Source organism: Micromesistius poutassou (assembly GCF_964030765.1).
Source record: "Micromesistius poutassou genome assembly, chromosome: 10".
Taxonomy (NCBI): Eukaryota; Metazoa; Chordata; class Actinopteri; order Gadiformes; family Gadidae; genus Micromesistius; species Micromesistius poutassou.
In genome coordinates this window covers 12,663,415-12,685,043 of record NC_140280.1, presented here as the reverse complement: position 1 = coordinate 12,685,043, position 21,629 = coordinate 12,663,415, and the positions used below count along the sequence as shown (strand labels likewise).

Here is a 21,629-nt window from a genome sequence, read left to right as displayed (position 1 = left end):
AAATAACCCGTCGGGTATAAACAGATGTCCCACATGAGCACCATCTGGTGGTCGGCCTCTGTACTGCCTTCCCTATCGCTCACTTGCAGTGGTATGCAGCGCCATCTGTCTGCTGTTGGGGTCAGAGCACTTGGTGGACAATGTCATTCCTTCTAGTGGTCGAACAACTGAGTGAGTATCATGTCCCACACCTCAACGCACACGCATGCGTTAATGCATGAACACACACTCAAACACACAGAAAAGGTGAGCATTAACATGAACTGATTTTAGTCTTCACACCAACACTACCACACTACACTACTACAGTATTTGTGTTTATCTAGGGGTGACCCTTACAGAGACATTGTTACCTCTGTATTTTTATTCACTTTTACCAACATCTATTGGTGAAACTCTTGACCGCTGACCCCCTGATCCAGGCTTTGCTGCAGGCTCACTGAAAGCTGGTGAGAATAGAATGCTGGTAGAGGTAAGTCAAACGGTATGTGTTGGATTTTCAATGGTCAAGGGTTGACTTTTAAATATATTCGTATATACGTCAGATGATCATAACTAGATTGATTCTGAGAGCCTTTGGGTTTGCTTGTTTACATGGCAGTGTACCTTCGAACACTGAAAGAATGATTACATACTATGGCCAATAGCGGACAGTCTACAGCAGTGGGCTGGTTGATATATGGAGTAAACATAGGCCTATTATTATATATATATTTTATATAGGCCTATAAAGGCTATAACATATATTTGATATGTGTCACATATATAAATGTATAATTCTAATATTCTTTCATGTTTTTCTTCTATGTATTTTAACCACTAGAGGGCATGGGTGGCTTAAAGCTTTGCCGATATGTTAAATTACAGTTGACCTACAACGAATTCTTTAAACATTGCTCACACACACCCCGTTTTAGTTGAAAACAACAAAAAAAATCTCGACTCCTTGAAACCATAGTTTATATTGACTAATAAGGCTTTTACCAACCCCACGAGTACATTATTTAGATTTTTATTTTTGGTGTTAAAGCACATTATCAGCAAACACTATCAGCACATAGTCAAAAATACAAATCCTATTATAAAAACATTATGATTATTAACAACTATAAACGATTAAAAAAAAATCTTCTTTGATTATGAACTTTCAACGTGGATAGCATAAAGCTGACTTTTGGTTTGATAGGGCTATCAAAAAGTTTGCATATCAATACAAATGTGAATCAAGTGTGAGTGTGTCTGAGGTGATGTAACCATGGCGAAAACAAATCAACCGACAAATCAATACAACAAACTAGAAAGAAAAAAGGTAAATAAAATAAAATAAAATAAAGTAAAGTAGAAAAGGAATGAACACATAGACCTATTTACTTCCTTAGTATTTTACAACCAAAATAAAAAAGGGACATCTTATACTTCAATTGTCCGATAAAAAAGAACCGTATTTCCCAAAACACTTGGAGATATGTCAACAAAGGCAAAGCCTTAATTATACAATTATAAAAGAATTGTCCTTTCATGAAAAATACCTTCACACAAGACATCATACTGCCGTTGTGTGGGCAAACGTTGGTTTCTCCCTGAACAGCTGAGTCACTGGGGCCGGCTGTGTGGCCAACGGAGAGCGAACCGCAATGAAACATGAAAACATGCGGCGTCGAAGCAACACGGCGTGACCACGGAGAGCCGTCCGTTTTGTCTAGCTGCAGTTATAAAGCAATTTTAGCGCCTGTGTATTGTGCGGCTCATTCAAGATGTTCCAGAATGAGGACGGAAAACGTTGCGAGAGGTATTGTTTGTCGTAGTTCGCCTAAGACATTGTTCTGTGGAGACAGTGTGAGAGTGTTTGACTTACAAAACTGTAATACCTGGGTTGGTGATTTACGAGTGTAGGGGATTTATGGGATTGATGCGATGGCTACGGGCAGACTCTGGACATTGGGGATCAAACCCAGAACCCTTTTGGCTGGGAGTCAAGCACCATAATAACCACCAGACAATCCTGCTGTCTGTATTCAGTATTTGGAATAAGTTATTTGTCCTGTGCGAAAAATCTGATATCCGGCTTCTCCAAACACAAGCCTGGTTCCCTTTGAGTGTGCAAGTACTCAAAGGCTTCTTCTGACTCCTTTAAGGGCCCGTAGCGTCCTCCAAAGATTCTTCTTCCCTGCTGTACGCGTCACTGCCAGGGATTGTCGAACGCCGACTATAGGCCTCATCCGCAGCAAGGTCTGAAGCACAGGCCGACAACGAAGCCTGGGCCTGTGGTGACGGTGCGGGCCCGGAGAGGGCGTTGTCCAGGCAGGGAATCAAGGAGGCAAAGGGGCAGTCTGCCGTGGTGTACTTGGCCAAGACCTGCAGCTGCTCCGGCATCAGGCTGGCCTCGCTGCAGATCTTGTCGCACAACGCCGACACGGTGTGCCATGACTTCATCTTCAGCTGTCGGAGTCGACTCTGCTCAGCCAGCATCCTCTGTCTCTCTGTCCTCTGTGGCCATCGTCACCAAGACACAACAAACAACAGAAACATACACGCACGCATTGATTTTTATGTTGCCCAATAATTAAAGGTAGACTTGAGAAAAAGTCTATCTTGAGAAAAGTTAATCTTTCAAAAAGCCCAGGCCTAGAGTCCAACCCACCTCCCCAACCGCCGAGGGGGCGCTTTGGACTCTAAAGGTCAGATTATGGTTCCACGACGACGCAACGCAAGGGGCTTTACGGACCCGTTACGTCCTTGCGGACCCTCCTTGCGTCCACAGCAAGGGCCTGACGTGCGCCCTCCCATAAACTGTATCCTTGCGTCGAAGGCGACGCAGCAGCAAAGGGCTGTGATTGGTCCACTAACTAAAGCCCGGCGCAGAACCAAAACAGGTTCACGACCGCGGCGAAGCGTCTGCGCGGTCGTCGCGTTGCGTCGACGTGGAACCATAACTGAACCTTAAGCCTGGGTTTTTGTCTTGGAGTCATATATACAAACAGCACAAAGGTTTCACCAGTTTGTTGATCTCCAACTCCAGGTTGTAGATGCAGTCGAGCTTCCTCTTCCGGCAGCGCTGCGCCGCCATGCGGTTCTTGCTGCGGCGACGCATGTCGTGGACAAACTCCTGCTGCTCCAGGTTCAGGGTCTGCTTCTTCAGCAGCTGCTGGAAGTCGTTCTTGTTCAGGTTGACCACCCAGTCCAGGGAGAAGGGCAGCTGCACCTGCGTGTGGACGACACACGAGAGTCTTGAGCGCGTTGTTATGGAAGGGGTGAAGCAAAAAGTGTAGCTTGTGTGTAATGTGTAGGGTGTGTTGTTTGAAAAGTGTCATTGCTGCTTTCAGATGTCCACAATGAGAGCAAATGTTTAAGTCACCATGCAGTCAATTGCAGGAGATTAGGAAATGAAAAACAAAACATTTGTTCCTCATTAAAATAGTTTGGCGATAATTATTACGAATGACATATTTGTCATTTGTCAAATATCTTTTGGGGTCATAAAGAAAAACATGGGATGATGCTACACACACACACACACACACACACACACACACATACACACACACCACACACCAGTACATACCAGTACTAAAAGGAAAATCATTAACTTTGAACACTACAGCCATTCACATGGGCGAATGTTGAGTTTGTTCCTCCTCTTATTGCCAGTAAACACAGTAAACGGATGATGTAACAAATGAAGTCATGGTGAATTTACATTTTTAAGATACACTGACCTCTCTATAAACCCAACATGTGGCATAGAGAAAAGGGAAAAAAAAAGGAAGCATCTCAAATTAATGTGTGTCAATTGTTTTCAGAGGTTCAAAAGGCACATTTTCCAACGACACATCATTAAAAACATACAGTATATCAGAGAGCTCACCTGTCGGGCCTTCTCCTGCGCAAACGAGTCATCGCCCTCCGTTTCCGTTTCCGAGTCGACCTCTTCCGTCGAGTTGAGCGGCGACACAGAGGGGGGGCGCCGTTGTGACGGACACACCCCCTCGCTCTCAAACGACGACACGGCCCCCTCCGCCACCTGGCGTTCCCCTTTGTCCGGCGCCAGGCCCCGCAGGAACAGGCAGCAGGTGGATCCCACACCGGGGTGGACCGGGACTCTCGGCCGGTCCAGCGAGGAGCTCCCTATGCCTGGATAGTGACCCGAGTGGGGGAGCGGTAAGGGAGGAAGGCCTGGCAACATTCCCTCCGCCAGATGCCTGGCCACCTCCATCTCCACCCTGCTCCTCTCTCGTGCCCCGTCCTCATGAGCCTCTCCCACCGAAGAGTCTCCCTTCCCCGTCCGGCCGAGGTCCGCCTCGCGTTTCACCGAGCCCGTCTCCTCTTCACCTGTGGACCTCTCTTCCTCTGCCTTCAAGCGGCTGGCCACAGGTAGGACCGCTCTATGGTTCCTGCGGTCCACCTCGACCTCCGCGACGGACGTCTCCGCTGACCCTACGCGCCGTTCCGTGCCAGAACGGTCCTCTCTAATGGACCGTCCAGGAAGAGGATGGTGTAATGTTAACCCCGGTAACGTCTGACCCGTGGTAGAACTGCCCTCTTTGGAGGTGTCTCTGAGGCATGCTGTGGTCCCAGAAGACCCAGCGTCAACAGCAGCCTCCCGGCCCACGGCCCCCACCGGCTGTCCCCCCTGCTCGCCGTCGCCCTGGTTCCGTTGAGCTTCCACATCATCGTCCACCACTAGCTCATCGCTCGGTCGGCTTTCGGTCGACTCCTGCGATTCTGCGTGAGATTGTTCCTCTTTTGCGGCATTCACGGAACCACCGCGATGCGCAGCATCCGTTTTTGCAGGGTTCGCGACCCCGCTCTCTCTCTGGTCCTCACAGCCACGACTGTCGTGACCAGAGAGGGGAACATTGGTCCCGCCTGGGAGGCCCAGGGTTCTGTCTGTGCAACAAGCCAGCTGGAACTTGCGGTACTTTGGACATTGCAGAAAATAGGCATTTGTCTCCTCGGATTGTTTGTCTGTCCCAGAAGTTGGGATTGTTCGGCTTTTCTTAATTCCTGTATGACGGATTCCTGGTTGGTTGTCCATCCCGCCAACTTCCTGGTCGGAGGACGAATCAGATGCTGGTTTTGTTTTGTTTTTGCTTCCCTGCAGGCGATCGTCTTCCTTTGACTGCTGCTTCTTGCATTTCTTCTTGCAACATATCTTCCTGGGAAACGGCGCAGAGCTCCTGCCGCTGTTGAAGAACTTTGGCAGCAGAAAATCAAAACAGGTTTTGTCCAAATCTCTGAATCCCAGAGTGGATGCTGCGCTGCGTACTTCAAGGACATCTTGCTTACTGAAGAGGAGTTTGGATGTGTAGGCGAATTTCAGAAGAGGTTCAAAGCCGGCAGCTGTCACCTGTTTGGATAAGCACACCAGACACACATGGTCACATGCATAAGTCATTCATGGGTTTGACCAACGAACGGAACAGAAAGAACCCAACAAACGTGAAAGAAATTCTCATTCTACATTAACCACATGAATCCAGGGCTCTTTTCTGTTACTGTGTGAACTTTAACTCATCAGCCTACAGCCTACAGCCTACAGCGTTCCAGCGATATTCCAGTGCACTGCACTCTAACTGTAGCAGGCCTCACAGCCGGCCTGTCCACGCTCTTGACCTCTCTTGCACCTGCCGCCATGTTCACAGGTGTGTGTGTGTGTGTGTGTGTGTGTGTGTGTGTGTGTGTAAAATACCATATGTTTGACCAAAGCCAAGGCCGGCCCCCATTGTTTAACCAACGCTGAGATAGCGCTACGCTCCCGTCATAAGCGGGCCCCTTATCTCACCTCCCGGGGCAGAGTGAGCGCCGCTCCGTGGCGGGCGTACTTGGAGATGGCGCTGGCGAAGTACTCGCTGCAGGCGGTGAGCACGGCGCGGTGCGCCCTGAAGCTCTGGCCGTCCACCTCCACCGTGACGTCGCAGAGGTGGTCGCCATGGCGCTGCTCGTCCAGGCGGCCCAGCACGTTCAGGCAGTGGGTCCGCGACTCAAAGGTGAACACGGACGACCGGGGGGAGTCTGCCGCCAGAGGCATGGCGGCCAGCGACGTCTGCACGCGCGAGCACGCGCACGCACGTAGCAAATGAAGTGCATGGTTAGGTTTGGTGGGGCAAACACACGCGTACACATGCACGCATACACACATAGACATACACACACACACACACACATAGACATACACACACACACACACACACATAGACATACACACATACACACACACGCAGGCACATGCACAAAATAGATGGTTGGGTTGTTGGCACAATTACACACACACACACACACACACACACACTCACTTCCACACACACAGACTGAATATTCCAGATAACACACAAAAAGACACACATACACAGACAGACAGAGACAAAAAAAAATAGACAAAAACTAAAACACACACACACACACACACAGTTACTCATTGAACACTACCCAACAAATATCTGGAAGACTGCCCACTGAAACCGTGTACAGCCTACATGGGCAGAGGTGAACCTTGAGCTAAAACCAACAGGTAAAAGTTAGTTCAAAATCCTGCATACCTTACGAGAGTGACGCCGAGTCAAGTGTGAAGCGTCGCGGTCAACAGTCCCCGTTGTGTAGACACACTACACGCCAAACAATCAACAATAACTCTCAAGAACGCAATGCGGTCCGACAGGACGGGAGGGCCATGTCACAAATAGTCTACAACTACTAACTAAACATGAGTTTCCTGAGTGAACCAACATGCCATGCATTGATGTGTGTCAGAATATGCAGGGAGGGAGCAAAGAGAGAGAGAGAGAGAGAGAGAGAGAGAGAGAGAGAGAGAGAGAGAGAGGGAGAGAGAGAGAGAGAGGGAGAAAGAGGGTGGTGGTGGAGGGAGGGACAAGAGAGAGCTAGATTGAGTGTGTGTGTGTGTGTGTGTGTGTGTGTGTGTGTGCCTGCGTGTTTGTGCGTGTGCGTCTGAGTGTGTTGCAACACCAGTGCTGAGTCATGCACGCCTGCTGATTAAGGATGAGAAAGCAGTTCCCGTCTGTTCCCAGTCCCGCCCTTGAATCCATCCAGTAAATGAAGAGGCTTAAACACGCGTAAACTCTTCAATACATTTACCTTTCAGCAAGTAGATTAAAAAAAAACCTGAAGACTGAAGATACAAATCTAAAACGAAGACGAGTCGCAAACGAATAGTTAAGAATAGAATTGTAGAGTAAATTATTTGAGATGAATTTACTGAGACAAAATGGTCTACTGTTAATCTTGTGTACAAAGTGGGTGAAATGACCCAACTGACCTGTCGTGGGTTGAGAAGAACAGAGCTCATTATACTTAATAATGGTATCTTTTAAGTGGCTTTCCGTCAGGGAATCCAGCTTCAGTGATAGTTGGCTGCATTGTCGTCAGAGAAAATTACCTGCCACTCTTCTCTTGTGGTATGTTCTTCCTCTCCTGTCTGTTTCGAACTCTCTCTCTCTCTCCACCTCTCTCAATCAGTTTCAAACTATCTATCTCTCTCTCTCTCTCTCTCACTGCCCCCTTCTCATTTTTTCAAATGATCTCTCTCAAACTTTCCCTCAATCTTTCACATTTTCACACTTCCCCCCTCTCTCACTCCCCTTCAAACTCTTTCTCACTCTCTCCCTTTCTCACTTCCTTTCAAACTCCCTCTCTCACTCTCTCACACTCTCTTTCCAGCTCTCTCACACTGCCGCTCTCATTCTTGTTTATAGTTTACAGCCTCGCTCATGTCTGGACTCGGCCGATGTAAAATACGAGTCCATAAACTCTGATTGAGTTATGTTATGTAAGATGAATTGACAGGAAATGTATGTGTTTACCATCTATGTCATTACACAGTAATGTTTATTGAGTTTACCTTGGAAACTGACATTATGACATTTTATTAAGCCTGATTTTAAGTATGTATGATGCAACCAATAAAGTAAAAGGACATGAACACTGCCACACACACACCCACGCACACAAGCACACATACAAACACACACACACACACACACGCAAGCACACACACACACACACACACACAAGCAAGCATACACAAACACAAATCCACATAGAAACCCATACGTGTGCACACACACACACACACACACACACACACACACACACACACACAGTATGTGAGTGTAACATTCTTTGCGCAACAGAACATCACATGATTTGCCTGCCAGATGAGTTAAGGAGGAACAGCATAGCTGGCCAATAAGGACATCCATTCACCATGAGTGAGCTCATCTAATATGCCCAGAAAAATGGTTCCCGTTTCCAAGACAGTTGCTTAGTGAGCAATGTGGTCGTGAAGCATACAACAACAAACCAATTCTCCTCAACGAAAAAAAAGCCCCAACGCCAACCATCCATTGTACAATACAATTGACTTTATTTATAGAAGAGGAATATACGCCAGTTTGTCATGTGGTGACTTCCTCTGCTGGGAGGCTCACGCCTATGTCCAAAAACAAACATTCACTTAAAGGTAGGACGTTTACGATAGCCCCCTGTTGCCTCTACTGTTCCTGTTTGATTATGATATCTTATCCCTGCCGTTGTGCTTGTGGTTTTTAAATAAGTGCTGCCACATCAGGAAGTCAAAAGTCTTATAAATGCATAGCCAATAGCTTGGGTGAGGAAAATGGCGTCCTACAACACATTTGCACCACATCTTGCTACATTGGGAAGTTAAAAACCCTAACATTTCCAGGGAACCAGTGACAAGTGTCTCAGGGGCAGTTATACAAAAGACAACAACAACCGTGCGATAACAAGGGGCTGAGTCTTGCACCTGCATGGGATTGGGATGTTTAACACTCCACTGTCCAGTTCTAAGTTGTGTGAAACCATGTAGTTCATTACAATTGAAGAAAAACAAAACACTACATTGTATTATTGTATCCTTGGTTCATACACATGAGAAATATGGTCTCTCTCTCTCTCTCTTTCCACTCTCTTGCTCTCTCTCTCTTTCACTCTCTCTCTCTCTCGCTCTCTCTTTCCACTCTCTTGCTCTCTCTCTCTTTCACTCTCTCTCTCTCTCTCTCTCTCTCTCTCTCTCTCTCTCTCTCCCTCTCTCACGCTTTGTCTGTAATCAGGCCCAACATTTCTGGAAATCAGCGGGGATGTCTGGTGACGTCATTCATCTCTCCTTTGCGGGTCAAAGGTCACGAGTCTTCCGGCCCCGTTTGATCCGTCAGCCAGAGGCCCTCCAGCTGCTGGGCGCGCGCCGCGTGGACCGACGCCAGGGCGCGGTTCTCCTCGGTGAGGAGCTCAAACTCCTCCTCCAGACGGGCGATCTCCAGGGCCACCTGGTCGTCCTCCACCAGCTCGGCCAGGAGCTTGCGCCTTGAGGTGAGGGGGAAGCCACCCCAGAAACACACAGGAGGCACAGCGAGAGGAACAGTTGAATCATACATGGAATCAAGAGTCGATAGTACAGTACAGTTCTTAAAGAGGCAACACACTTTGGCCTATAGTCTACCCAGCAGGGTGAACAGAGAGTCCCCCCCCCCCCCCCCCCACCCTCCCCCCGATAACCATACTGGCTCCCGCTGGTATAATGAAGTGTAATTATTAAAAGAACAAACTTCCTGTAGGCACCTGGTCTTGATCAAATGAGCTGACCCGGCGTATACCCAGAAGACACATGAGGGCACTTTGGACTGTGACGGGTAGAGACTGTGTGTGGCGCACTGCCAGCCAGGAGAACGTGTATAGTAGCTGTCAGTAAATCTAACCCCTTGTAAGCAAACTCATAATGGCAAACAGCGAATAGCTGCTAATATAGCTGCTAAACAGCAGAATAAGGAGTCTGCAGTTTTTTTTGTATACGTTTCAAACATAACAGCGAAGCCCAGTGTTGTTTGCGGCTCTTTCACAATTTTCTGTTGGGTAATGCTCTCATTTCGTAATGTAGTGTCGGCATGACATGAATAGATCTTCAGCCACCTCAGCATGTTTGTTCATTTATTTTCATTTAAGTTAAATGAGAGCAGAGAAGGTCAAACAAATCCCTGAGTACCAGTTTGTGTGTGTGTGTGTCTGTGTGTGCATTTTGTAAAGCAAAACAATGAAAGCGGTTATATGTAAGGTATTCTCTGTTCATCACCACGTATTTCTCGGTTTCCTGTTATAATGTGACTTCAATTTGACCCTGTCATACACAACATTCGCAAACTCAAATCTTATCTCACAGCGTGTGCTTTACGGCCAGCCTTTTACAGGGTGCTAATCTGATTACACTTACTGACTGATCTTCGGTTGTATTTTAAAACAAATAAATAAACAGTGATAGCTTAGTGACATGAGAGGCCAAGGGAGAAATGTTGTGTTTAACATTTGACAGCACCCATGGGTCACCACTGTTGATATTATCATGATTTTCCTTTGAGCATCGCCACACGTTGTTATCTGACACCCCGACAGATTTCTCAGCACTGCCATGTGACTCAGCCATCGCAAATGTGTAAACAAATATGTCTGTACCTGTATCAACACATCCTTTGCATAGTTTATAGTGAATCGTGAAATGTGCCTTCCCTAGCGGCGTGTTTGGATTTTGGTGTGAATGACTGCTGCGCACGACTGTGAAACGTATTATTGACACGTGGAAATCACGGCAAACTTACAGGATTAAAAGTGTGGGTAAAGAAAGAGAAAGTAAATAATACAAAATGATTCCAGGATTGCAGCATTTCAAGCCGTACTCTTGACTGAGTGCAAGGGTGTCTTCATTCTATGAGTCATCAGGCCCTTATCTACAATCAGTACTTCCCCCTTCCCAGAGCTGGATAAACCACAGCCCTTTCGTGTCATGTTTAAATGACACATGCATTTCTCTTCCTTACATTCATATCATGTCTTCAATAGCACAGCCCTTTCGTGTCATGTTTAAATGACACATCCATTTCTCTTCCTTGCATTCATATCATATCTTCAATAGATCAGACTGCAACTTTTCATTTTGGCACCTCTTTACTCTGCTGTGTAGACTGAGGAAGCTGCCAAAACAGACTGGATGCGTCTGGATCCTTCCATAAAAGTACATTTCTATTGAGCTAGAAAATAAATGAGCTACAATTTTTCATCAATCAAGTCTAAAGAATACTTTTGGGTAGACTGAGCAGCTTCTAAAGTATTCCACCAGCCTCAACAGCCAAGTGCAGCACTTTGATGTCTTACTGCCCCAAGTCGAGGTAGGGGATAGAAATGAAAATGGAAGCACTTCTCCTGAAGGTCTAGCACAAGTCAACTACAGTGACATACAGCTACACTTGCCGACAACACGGCAGGCTATTCAAATAGGCACGACACACTCTCCTTTTTTTATTAAATGAAGCTCAAATTAGACAGTGGCACGACTCCTAACAGTTTTTACGTGGCTAAGCTGGCACAGGTGACAAACGGTCTATTCAGCTTGAGCCGGTTGACACGGCGCCGCTGATTATCCTGAGGAGGAGAGGCCCGGGCGGAGCAGAGGTGGTGGCTGAGGATGTCCTGCTCAGAAGAGCCCTCCGAGCTCCGGGACCGCTGGGGAAGCGGTTGACAGTGCTCTGTCCCGCGGTGCCTTTGAGTCCAGTGGATGACGGGTGCTATCTATCTAGATGCCTGAGACTGAGCGCGCATGTTGTTGAATATTTGTCACTGTTACGGTAAACAGAATTCCTCTCACAGTAATAGCGGTTCTCACAGAAGCGACGTGCCGTTGCTTAGCGACCACAGTATGATTTTCTTTTTCATTTTATTAAAAAAAAAAAAAAAAACGTCCATGAATTTTTTATTTATGAATTGTTATTGTTTTCTCTGAATGTTAAGTTGGAGCCTGGCCGGGCCACTGGTGGCTCTATTTAGTAACACTGGAGGGGTGTGTGTGTGTGTGAGTGGGATCACCGCAGGGCCTTGAAACTGCCTCCACTAAGACTACCCACAGCTGCAGAGGACACGTGGGACGGCGTGGAGACATTGTGTGTGTGTGTGTGTGTGTGTGTATGTGTGTGTGCGTATGTGTGTGTGTTTGTGTGTGTGTGTGTGTGTGTGTGTGTGCGTGCGTACATGTGTACGTTTGTTTGTGTGTGTGTGTGTGTGTGGTTGCGTGAATGTGTGTGTGCGTGTGTGTGTGTTAGCCTGTGTGTGTGTTAGCCTGTGTGTGTGTGTGTGTGTGTGTGTGTGTGTGTGTGTGTGAAAGACAGATAGAGAGCGAGAGAGACAGGGGGTATGTGAGAGAGGCAGAGTACCGTGGCAGTGCGCCAGGGGCCATGTGCAGAGACATGTCTTTATGCGGGGATATGACGTGACATGCTGGACAAGGAGACAAGTGCTGCCCCATAAGGCCCCTGACATGTGTATGAAACCAGAGCCCTGCCAGCGTAATTGTTTTATTATTGGTAGAGTGGGACAGAGCCGCGGTCGTAGCGCCTTGTACCGTATTTACTGTTCACATGCAAAGGGTCCGGTCAACCGACAGACAGACAGACAGACGGACAGACAGATAGAAAGGCAGACATACAGACCGACAGACGGAGAGATAGATAAATAGATAGACAGACAGAATGACAGACAGACATATAGACAGAGATAGATAGACAGAGACGGTAGATAGATAGATAGATAGATTGATAGACAGTCAGACAGACAGACAGACATAGATTGAGAGAGAGAGAGAGAGAGAGATAGATAGATAGATAGATAGATAGATAGATAGAAAGATAGAGAGGCAGAGAGAAAGATAGAGATAGACAGTTAGACAGATATATATAAATACAGATAGAAAGATATAGAGATAGGCAGATATATATATATATACAGATAGAAAGATATAGAGATAGTGAGATAGACAGATATATATATACTGATAGAAAGATATAGATAGTGAGATAGACAGATAGGCATATATATATATATATATATACAGATAGAAAGATATAGAGATAGAGCAATAGAGAGATAGACAGATATATATATACACACAGATAGAGATATATAGATATAGAGCTAGATCAATAGAGAGATAGACATATATGTATACATACAGATAGAGAGATATAGAGCGATATATATATATATATATATATATACACACACACAGATAGAGATATATAGATATAGATATAGATCAATAGAGAGATAGACATATATACATACAGATAGAGAGATATAGAGCGATACATACAGATAGATATATATAGCGATAGACAGATATATACAGATAGATATATAGAGATAGAGCGATAGAGAGATAGACATATATACAGATAGAGATATATAGAGATAGAGCGATAGAGAGATAGACAGATATATATATACAGATAGAGAGATAGAGCGATAGAGATACAGATATATATACAGATAGAGAGATAGACAGATATATATACACATACAGATAGAGAGATATAGAGATAGAGCGATATATATACATACATATATAGAGATATAGAGATAGAGCGATAGAGAGCCCCTCACTCGCTCCTCCAGCAGGGCGATGTCGTGTTTGACCTATATATATATATACACATACAGATAGAGATATAGAGATAGAGCAATATATACACAGATAGAGAGCTATAGAGATAGAGCGATATATATACACAGATAGAGAGCTATAGAGATATACACAGATAGAGAGCTATAGAGATAGAGCGATATATATACACAGATAGAGCTATAGAGATAGAGCGATATATACACAGATAGAGAGCTATAGAGATATATATACACAGATAGAGAGCTATAGAGATATAGAGAGCGATAGAGAGCCCCTCACTTGCGCTCCTCCAGCAGGGTGATGTCGTGTTTGACCTATATATATATACACACATACAGATATAGAGATATAGAGATAGAGCGATGAGATACAGAGATAGAGAGCCCCTCACTTGCGCTCCTCCAGCAGGGCGATGTCATGTTTGACCTGGTGGAACTCCCGGGCCATCTTGCAGTGCTCTCTGTACACGTGAACGCTCTCCCTCAGGGCCCCACAGGGCGGCACGGGCTGCAGGGACGCACCGAGAGGAGAGACACCCTGGTGTCAATCACATGGTCATTTACAAAGAAAAAAATACTATGTGGTAAAACCATAATTGCCCAAACCACGTAAGAGGGGGTAACCCATCTTTGAAAACATTTTGCGTGAAGGTGTAGTCTTACAACTCGGCGGTAGGTTATCGCTTGTCATTGTTTGGAGACAGGAATGTGGGATATGTGGAGATCATTTAAAGGGGCGGTGGCCAAAGGCAGATAAGGAATTTAATCATTGTATCGCTATAGTTTGGAAGCAAAATATCCAATACAATAACTTGCTCGCATTCAGACTCACCTTATCTTGTAACTACATTGAAATTGTAGATAAATACACGCTGCTTACGGTCCAATAAACATTGAATGCTTTTTGCAATACCCAGCAACTGCCTCTCATGCATGCAGCCGATACAAAGTGAAACATGTGACATCTAGTGGTCATATGACTCCACGACGCAATGATAAAAATACAAAAGGTTCCCCTTTTTAGTTCCTTTCCAAGTAATGTCAATATTATAATCATAGAGGCTTTACTGTTCCATGTTTGTCAAAAGCAAAGATAAATCTCACATTGAATACTATCAATCAAATGTCTGGCAGGCTTAACGTTTTAACCATTAACATCACGCTCCTCATCTAGGCTGATGCTAGCTAGCCACTATCTACCAACAGTTGACCAGCGTGCTTACCCTGACAGATAAAATCAAAATCCTTGTCATGCGTTATAACCACGTGTTACTCAGTAATACATCATATTATGGAAATAAGACGCTCTGAATGACATTTAAATATTGACCTTTTTGACCTTGTTAACTAATTTCTTCAAATCCTATAATGCATCAGTTCAATAAATGTGTTGTTTTTTTCATTTGAAATCTGGTCACCAAATCTAAGTGCGCAGACTAAATATCCCATCCAATATTTCCTGTGGGGGTCTTCTCTGAGAGAATGCATTTCGAATTATTAATTAAATCCCATCCCAATATCCTGCTGTTGCAGTAAAAGTATAAGCTCATGATGGTGTCTGAACACGTTGTGTTGTAGTGTAGTGATTTGTACCTGTAATCTCTGTTCTAGTGTAGTGATTTGTACCTGTAATCTCTGTTCCAGGTCTCCTGATGGTGTCTGAACATGTTGTGTTGTAGTGTAGTGATTTGTACCTGTAATCTCTATTGTACTCTCTATTGTAGTGTAGTGATTTGTACCTGTAATCTCTGTTCCAGGTCTGGGAAGTTTGGAGACAGCTCGGCCACATCGTTTCGATCTAACAGGATCCAATCAAACATAAAGCGACAGACTGTTATTCGTATGCATGTTATTCCCTTCATTCTATACATAAGAGTATTCAATACAAATTGAGTGCATATTCTACTAAAACACAAAACATATTCTGCTGGATGATATAGTAGTGTCTAACAGTGACCACTTGATCACCAGTCAGTATGTGTTCTTATATACACAACAGGAGTACTTTCCATCCGTTTAATATCATGTTTATTTGATACATGAATTTTCCCAGCACAGACATGAAAACAGATCGGATCCGTATTAGTTTGACCTCTGAATTGTTTCTTGTGTCTCTGGTGCCCTCGCTCCAGTGAACCAGTGAACCAGTGACTCAGAAGAGGCCCACCGGTGTAACAGTATGGAGCTCCATGACACCAGGACATAGCTGGTCCCGGCCGTACTTATAAATGGGCCGCATGTCAGCCAGCCCCACTGCACTAATGGCTTGTCAGCTGAATGACGCGCAGCTCAGGAACAAGCCGGGACACGCGTGAGGCTGTCTGACCCACAATAACACAACAAAGGACGACAACAAAATAAAGGCCATGGGTAGACAGACACACAGGTGGGCCAGACACACAGGCAAGCAGACAGACAGACAGACAGACAGACAGACAGACAGACAGACACGGAATGGCAGAGAAAAAACTAAACCAGCCAGACGGGCAGAGAGACAGACAAACTGGGACACCTGACTTTTCAGTTATGCCAATCCCCCACACACACACACCAGTCACACATAGTCCCACACACACACCTACAGGAACCCACAAACACACATACACACACACACACCAGTCACACATAGTCCCACACACACACACACACACCTACAGGAACCCACACACACATACACACACACACACACACACACACACACACACACACACACACACACACACCAGTCACACATAGTCCTACACACACACACACACCTACAGGAACCCATACACACACATACACACACACACACACACACACACACATACACACACACAAACAAACAGACAGACAAGGCAGCAAACAGACAGACAAGACACACGGACAGTAAGCCAGACAGATAACCAGACAGACGAGCATGCAGAAGACACTAAATCAGCCTGTCAGACAGACAGACTACAAAAGGCAAAGTGCCGCGTCAGTTATGCCAGGCCGGTGATGCAACCTTCTAAAAGCAGGGTTGTTAGAGGGGCCCCCTGCCAGCAGTCATGGGGCCAATTAAGATGGAGGGAATGATATGTATATATATATATATACTTGGGATGGACACAGAGCAAGGTCCAAAACTACGCCTGGCATGGATTCAGGGAGGGACTAGCAGATGATCCCTGGACTCATTTCACCCACCGAGAAACATGAGTCCTAAGAGACAGGAACCCCAAGAACCTGCCCCAGGGGAGAGGGGGCAGCAGAACCTGGGGCGAATACTGGAGGGAGGCCCAAGAACCAGAACTCACCGGGGATTCAGGGATTTTTTAAAATTATAATTCATATTAAAATATTTAAATTAAATATTTCAATTTCACATTCAGGCCTGCTAAATGATATTGGATATTGGACTAAAATGTGCAAAAAGTATTATTATTATTCTTGAATTAATTCCGCCAAAAATATAAGAAATGATTTACGACGACACACAAGCTTACGACAGGCCTTGGTAATTCAAACCAACCAAGGCTGAAAGTGAAAGTGAAATATAGGCTGAACGTCATTTGTCGTTGAGTCGTGTTTCTCAACGGCTGCGGCAGCCCAAAAAGTTGTCCTTCTGAGAGACAAAGTGCAGGCCCGGTGCGGCCAGGGCCGTTGTGGGGGACAGGGCAGGGCGGAATGCTAAGTATTAACTGCTCCTAAAAAGGCCTACAGGCCAGTGTTCTAAAAGCTGAACAGTGAATCAGGCGCAGGACGGGCTGGGATGGGGGGGTGGGGGACGGGGGACGGGGTAAGTATTACAAGGGAAACCGGACCCTGGTATAGCTGGACTGCAGCTGCTGCTGACACAATGGCTCTCTCCGCTGCACTGAAGCATCCTGACGGACAACATAGGTGTGTGTGTGTGTGTGCGTGCGTGCGTGTGTGTGTATGTGTGCGGTTGCATGTGTTTGTGCATGGGAGCATGTGCATACGTATGTGTGTGTGTGTGTGTGTGTGTGTGCGCGCGTGTGTGTGGGGGGCGCAGATGCAGGAGGGACTACACATGTGTGTGTAGTGTGTTTGTAATAGGCATCGCTCTTACTGAAATAGATGAGAGCACCTGTCTCCGCCACGGCGGAGAAGAATGAGCCCAGTTAAAGTGATAGGGTGTGAGGGGCTGCAGGTCTGTTTTGGTGGGAAGAATGCAGTGCATGTGTCCCCACACATAGCTGGAAATGCTGCAATAGGGCTGGACCACATCAGTTAATGTATTGTGCACTCACCACACAATTTTTATTATTATTTTTAATATACTGTAGTGGTAGTGGCAACTGGGATATATTTGTGTGTTGGTGTGTGAGTGTGTGAGTGTGTGTGTGTGTGTGCTTGCGTGTGAGTGTGTGTGTGTGTGTGTGCGCGCATGTGAGTGTGTGTGTGTGTGTGTGTGTGTGTGTGTGTGTCTGCGCTTGTGTGTGAGTGTGTGTGCGTGCATGAGTGTGTGTGTGTGTGTGTGTGTGTGTGTGTGTGTGTGTGCGCGTACGCACATGCGTGTGTGCGCGTACGCTCGTGCGTGTGTGTGTGTGTGTGTGTGTGTTTGCGTGAGTGTGTGTGCGTGCATGTGTATGTGTGTGTGTGTGTGTGTGTGTGTGTGTGTGTGTGTGTGTGTGTGTGTGTGTGTGTGTGTGCGTGCGTGTACACTCGCGCGCGCGTGTGTGTGTCTGTGTGTGTGTGCGTGTGTGTTCACCTTGTGTGCTGTCGAGGCTGAAGGCGATCCGAACTTCAGATTTGTCTGGGGACACTCTTCTGGTTGAGCTAATCATTTATCCCTTCATGGGACAACAGGCCGTGAGGAGGGGGGGAGGCAAGACCCCCAAAGGTTCTGAGATGATTCTCATGGTCAATATCATCAGGACAATGTGGAACTACATTAATAACCATGATGATTATAATATTCATATTAAATTAGTGTTAACAGCCCCGGCCGGATCAAGCATTTTTATTTTATGCAAAGCATGAGGAAATAATAAAAGAGATTGCAGTGTTCATTTATAGTGGGTTAATACACCATTGTTACTACACACACACACACACACACACACACACACACACACACACACACACACACACACACACACACACACACACACACACACACACACACCCGACACTGCAACATCAGAGTGTCATCATGCATTGAGAGTTGCACTTGGGATTAAATAATTAGAGGGCTTTGAAAGGCTGGCACTGTTGCCAGGCTTTGGCTTGGACCCCCTGGATAAAGGTAGTCCTACAGGCTTTTTATATCAAGGGTGGGTGTCTGCCTTAACCCCACACAAACCCTACGGTGTCACACAAGGTGGATACTATTATTACTTGCTTTTTGTAAGATATAATACAGATTAGTAGCCAATAATTGTAATAATAATTATGATCATAATAATAGCAATACAAATTAAAGTAATATATCACATCATATAACGTGAATAATATACTTTTTTTTTTTATGAATATGTGAATATATTCATTAACTGTGATCGTCAGCCTTATAGAGGAAATGGATCATTATCTTGACAAACAGAGAGGCCTAAGTTAGTTTCGTGTCATCCTGTGCAGGATAGATGAAATTAAGCCAAAAGGACCAACTATTTTATTGATGTATTTACCTGACACCGCACCAATGTAGAAAGTCCGGATCTTTCACTCCTGGTCCGTAGATACACTTGAGTCTTCAACACTGATTTGAGCGGGATCCTCTAACGACCAGAAAAGCCCTCTCTCAGCGCGCGCGTCCCAAATTTGTTATCCAGCAAATGGGGAAAGTATTTCTGCTTGAAATAAGTTGACCTCGCCTTCACTTTGCCGTTCAGCTTGGGAGAGGAAAGTGACACTGACACTTTTTTTTGTGAACATTCGACACGTATTTCGGAGAAAACAAAGGTAGGTAGTCCACACTGCTGGGAAGGCAGCCACTGGCGTAGAGCAGGAGTGCAGCGCAGGCGGGTTCAAGCCTATTGCAGCTCTCGGTGACATATTAGAGCCACGGCCGTGCGGCATTAGCGACACAACACGGCATTAGCAACACAACAGGGCGCAGGCATTGATATAATGCCGTCCAGCTATACCCCTGTAGCACCCTGGATCCAATTAAATGTCTCAGATGACACTATAACGCACAAAAATGTCCATAGCACAAGCGCGCTTTTGAGTGACACATGCTCATACCACACTGGTTGACTACCGCCCGCCGCAATAGCTGGGACATGATGCCGTGGCTCGATCTGACCCGCTGCTGTAATTGCTTCTTGGAAGAAGAAAAAATAACAAAGCATCCTTGAATTTTACTTTCGGGAAGGGCTAGGACTTGATACACAGTGTTTTGTTTAACGTTGTACGACTCATCCTAAACTAGAGTGAGTGCAGATTTAATATTGTAAAGTTTAATTTTAATTTGTATTATTTGTTTATTTAGTTGATTTTTGTACGCTCTTTAAATTTAGGACAGTTTTATAGTGGCCTTGCTTTTAATATTTTGTCGATTTCTTTTTTTTTGTAAGCCTACATTTGCAGTCCGTTTAAATTGCCTAGGCCTAAAGCCAGGCCTATATATCATCGGCTACAATGAGCGCAGTAGTAATTCCATATAGAAATGGGCGTTGAATCCGTTGAAACCGATAGATGGCAGCATTTACTATATGTAGGCTATGGTCATTAATGGCAATCATGTTTATACGTATGATGGACAGATGTCTGAAAACGAGTCCGGCTTCCTCAAAACAACCTACCGGGTTTTTGTTTCTTACGGACTTACAGAAACGGACAAGGCTGAGGGATTGGTTTTGTAATGCACCTGCAATCCCTCTCGTATGCCTCGATGCTCTCTGCACTTAAAATACATTCACTGAGATCTAATTAGAGCGCGTATAGATCAAAGCAATGGTATTTTTTTATGTAGAAAAAGGCTTGTGGTAAAAGTGTGGGGAGGCAAATACATTTCTTGTGCTCTAATTTTCTATTTCTTTGCATGAATTTTCTTTCACTCGATTTCATCAGACTGAATCTAATAATTAGCTGCCTAATTAGCATAATACGTTGTTTTTCTTCCTTTGTGTGCATGTACATGTGTGCGTGTGTGTGCGTGCGTGCCTGTGTGATGTTTAGGGTCATCGTCATTAAAAGAGTCTAGTGATGAGTCTGTTGGATGTTGTTTGGATGTTGTCTTTTATCTCTCCTGCGTCTCTGGGTTCCAGGTCACCTAACCTCTGAGGTCTTCATGTTTCTTGAATGACATGAAGGTGGTGAGATTCTGGAAGGTTCTTCAGGTGCTCATGGTGAACAGGGGAGGCAGTGACTCAGAGCAGCGGCCAAACATAATCCATGGCCTCGTTCGTGGCGGATTAGATAATGATAAAAATAAATACTGACTTTGGTTTTGATTAAGAATTATGGGCTAAGGAGATTAGAGGGACCTAACTGCTATTGCATTGGCCACAGCCCAATCCCAGAATTAATCTCAATACCAAAAAAGAGAAAACTCATTATAAGGAGAGATTAAGAAAAGCCTGGTTGGACTCTGTTAGCATGCATAAAAATCAACACAAACACACACACACACACACACACACACACACACACACACATGCACTCACCCCCACCAAGTGAAATGTTAAATCCTTCTGGAAGCTTATATTATACGGAATATGTTTGCAGTCATTAATGTTATTTGTTATTACAGGTTTGGTATTTTAATTAATTGACTGATTATATAGATAGAATCGCAAAAAAGTCCAAGTCAGGTGATACAAAAGTGTAACATGATTTCTGTTCAGGAGTTCTAAAGTCATGGATCTCTTTCTTTCTATTTATTTCGCCCAGATTTTTCCATCTCTCCCATATAAAACTAGATTTGAATTCCTCCGTGTGCTTCCTGAGCCCATTGTTGGTCTTGTGTGATAGTAAAAACTTCCATGCTGGCATAAATCTCCATGATATCGCTCACACAGCAACATGCCGTTAACCCATAGCTACATATCTCTATGGGCTTTCTGTGGACGTCCTGTCCGGGGTTAAACAAAAATGCATTTGCAATCCTCTCCCAGGACAATTCCACTGCTGCTGTTCCCCCACTCGTGTGCGTCTTTTGTCAGGCTTTGCCTCGGCATGGAGGCTCAGACACATCCACTGAGAGAGAGTGAGAGAGAGAGAAGGGT

The 21,629-nt window shown here is 45.2% G+C and overlaps 2 protein-coding genes across 4 annotated transcripts; both read right to left on the bottom strand.

The window, feature by feature from the left end:
- Positions 1-1,017: 1,017 nt before the first annotated feature.
- On the bottom strand, positions 1,018-7,561 carry bach1b (BTB and CNC homology 1, basic leucine zipper transcription factor 1 b). 3 transcript variants are annotated; one of them, XM_084474732.1, is made up of 5 exons: positions 7,271-7,561; positions 5,783-6,043; positions 3,866-5,347; positions 2,996-3,202; positions 1,018-2,487 (listed from the first exon to the last, which is right to left on the bottom strand). In XM_084474732.1, the coding sequence occupies exons 1-5, from the start codon at positions 7,298-7,300 to the stop codon at positions 2,131-2,133; spliced, it is 2,337 nt and encodes a 778-aa protein (XP_084330858.1). In that variant the 5' UTR covers positions 7,301-7,561; the 3' UTR covers positions 1,018-2,130. The 3 variants fall into 3 exon arrangements, with proteins under 3 accessions (XP_084330858.1, XP_084330859.1, XP_084330857.1); XM_084474733.1 differs by lacking the exon at positions 7,271-7,561 and adding an exon at positions 6,537-6,762; XM_084474731.1 differs by lacking the exon at positions 7,271-7,561 and having other exon boundaries at positions 5,783-6,520.
- An 895-nt stretch (positions 7,562-8,456) lies between these two features.
- Positions 8,457-19,248, bottom strand: map3k7cl (map3k7 C-terminal like). The gene is made up of 5 exons (XM_084474036.1): positions 19,086-19,248; positions 18,167-18,248; positions 15,210-15,268; positions 13,863-13,978; positions 8,457-9,336 (listed from the first exon to the last, which is right to left on the bottom strand). The coding sequence occupies exons 2-5, from the start codon at positions 18,240-18,242 to the stop codon at positions 9,156-9,158; spliced, it is 432 nt and encodes a 143-aa protein (XP_084330162.1). The 5' UTR covers positions 18,243-18,248; positions 19,086-19,248; the 3' UTR covers positions 8,457-9,155.
- Between the last annotated feature and the right edge of the window lie 2,381 nt (positions 19,249-21,629).

Coding starts and splice junctions, on each gene's coding strand:
- bach1b (XM_084474731.1), bottom strand. CDS start 6,199: ATGTCTATGTGTGTGTGTGTGTGTGTGTATGTCTATGTGTGTGTGTGT. Junction 5,348..5,782: donor CGCTCACTCTGCCCCGGGAG/GTGAGATAAGGG, acceptor TTATCCAAACAG/GTGACAGCTGCCGGCTTTGA. Junction 2,488..2,995: donor AGTTGGAGATCAACAAACTG/GTGAAACCTTTG, acceptor CGATGGCCACAG/AGGACAGAGAGACAGAGGAT.
- map3k7cl (XM_084474036.1), bottom strand. CDS start 18,242: ATGATTAGCTCAACCAGAAGAGTGTCCCCAGACAAATCTGAAGTTCGG. Junction 15,269..18,166: donor CAGCCTCGACAGCACACAAG/GTGAACACACAC, acceptor GGATCCTGTTAG/ATCGAAACGATGTGGCCGAG. Junction 13,979..15,209: donor ACCTGGAACAGAGATTACAG/GTACAAATCACT, acceptor GCGTCCCTGCAG/CCCGTGCCGCCCTGTGGGGC.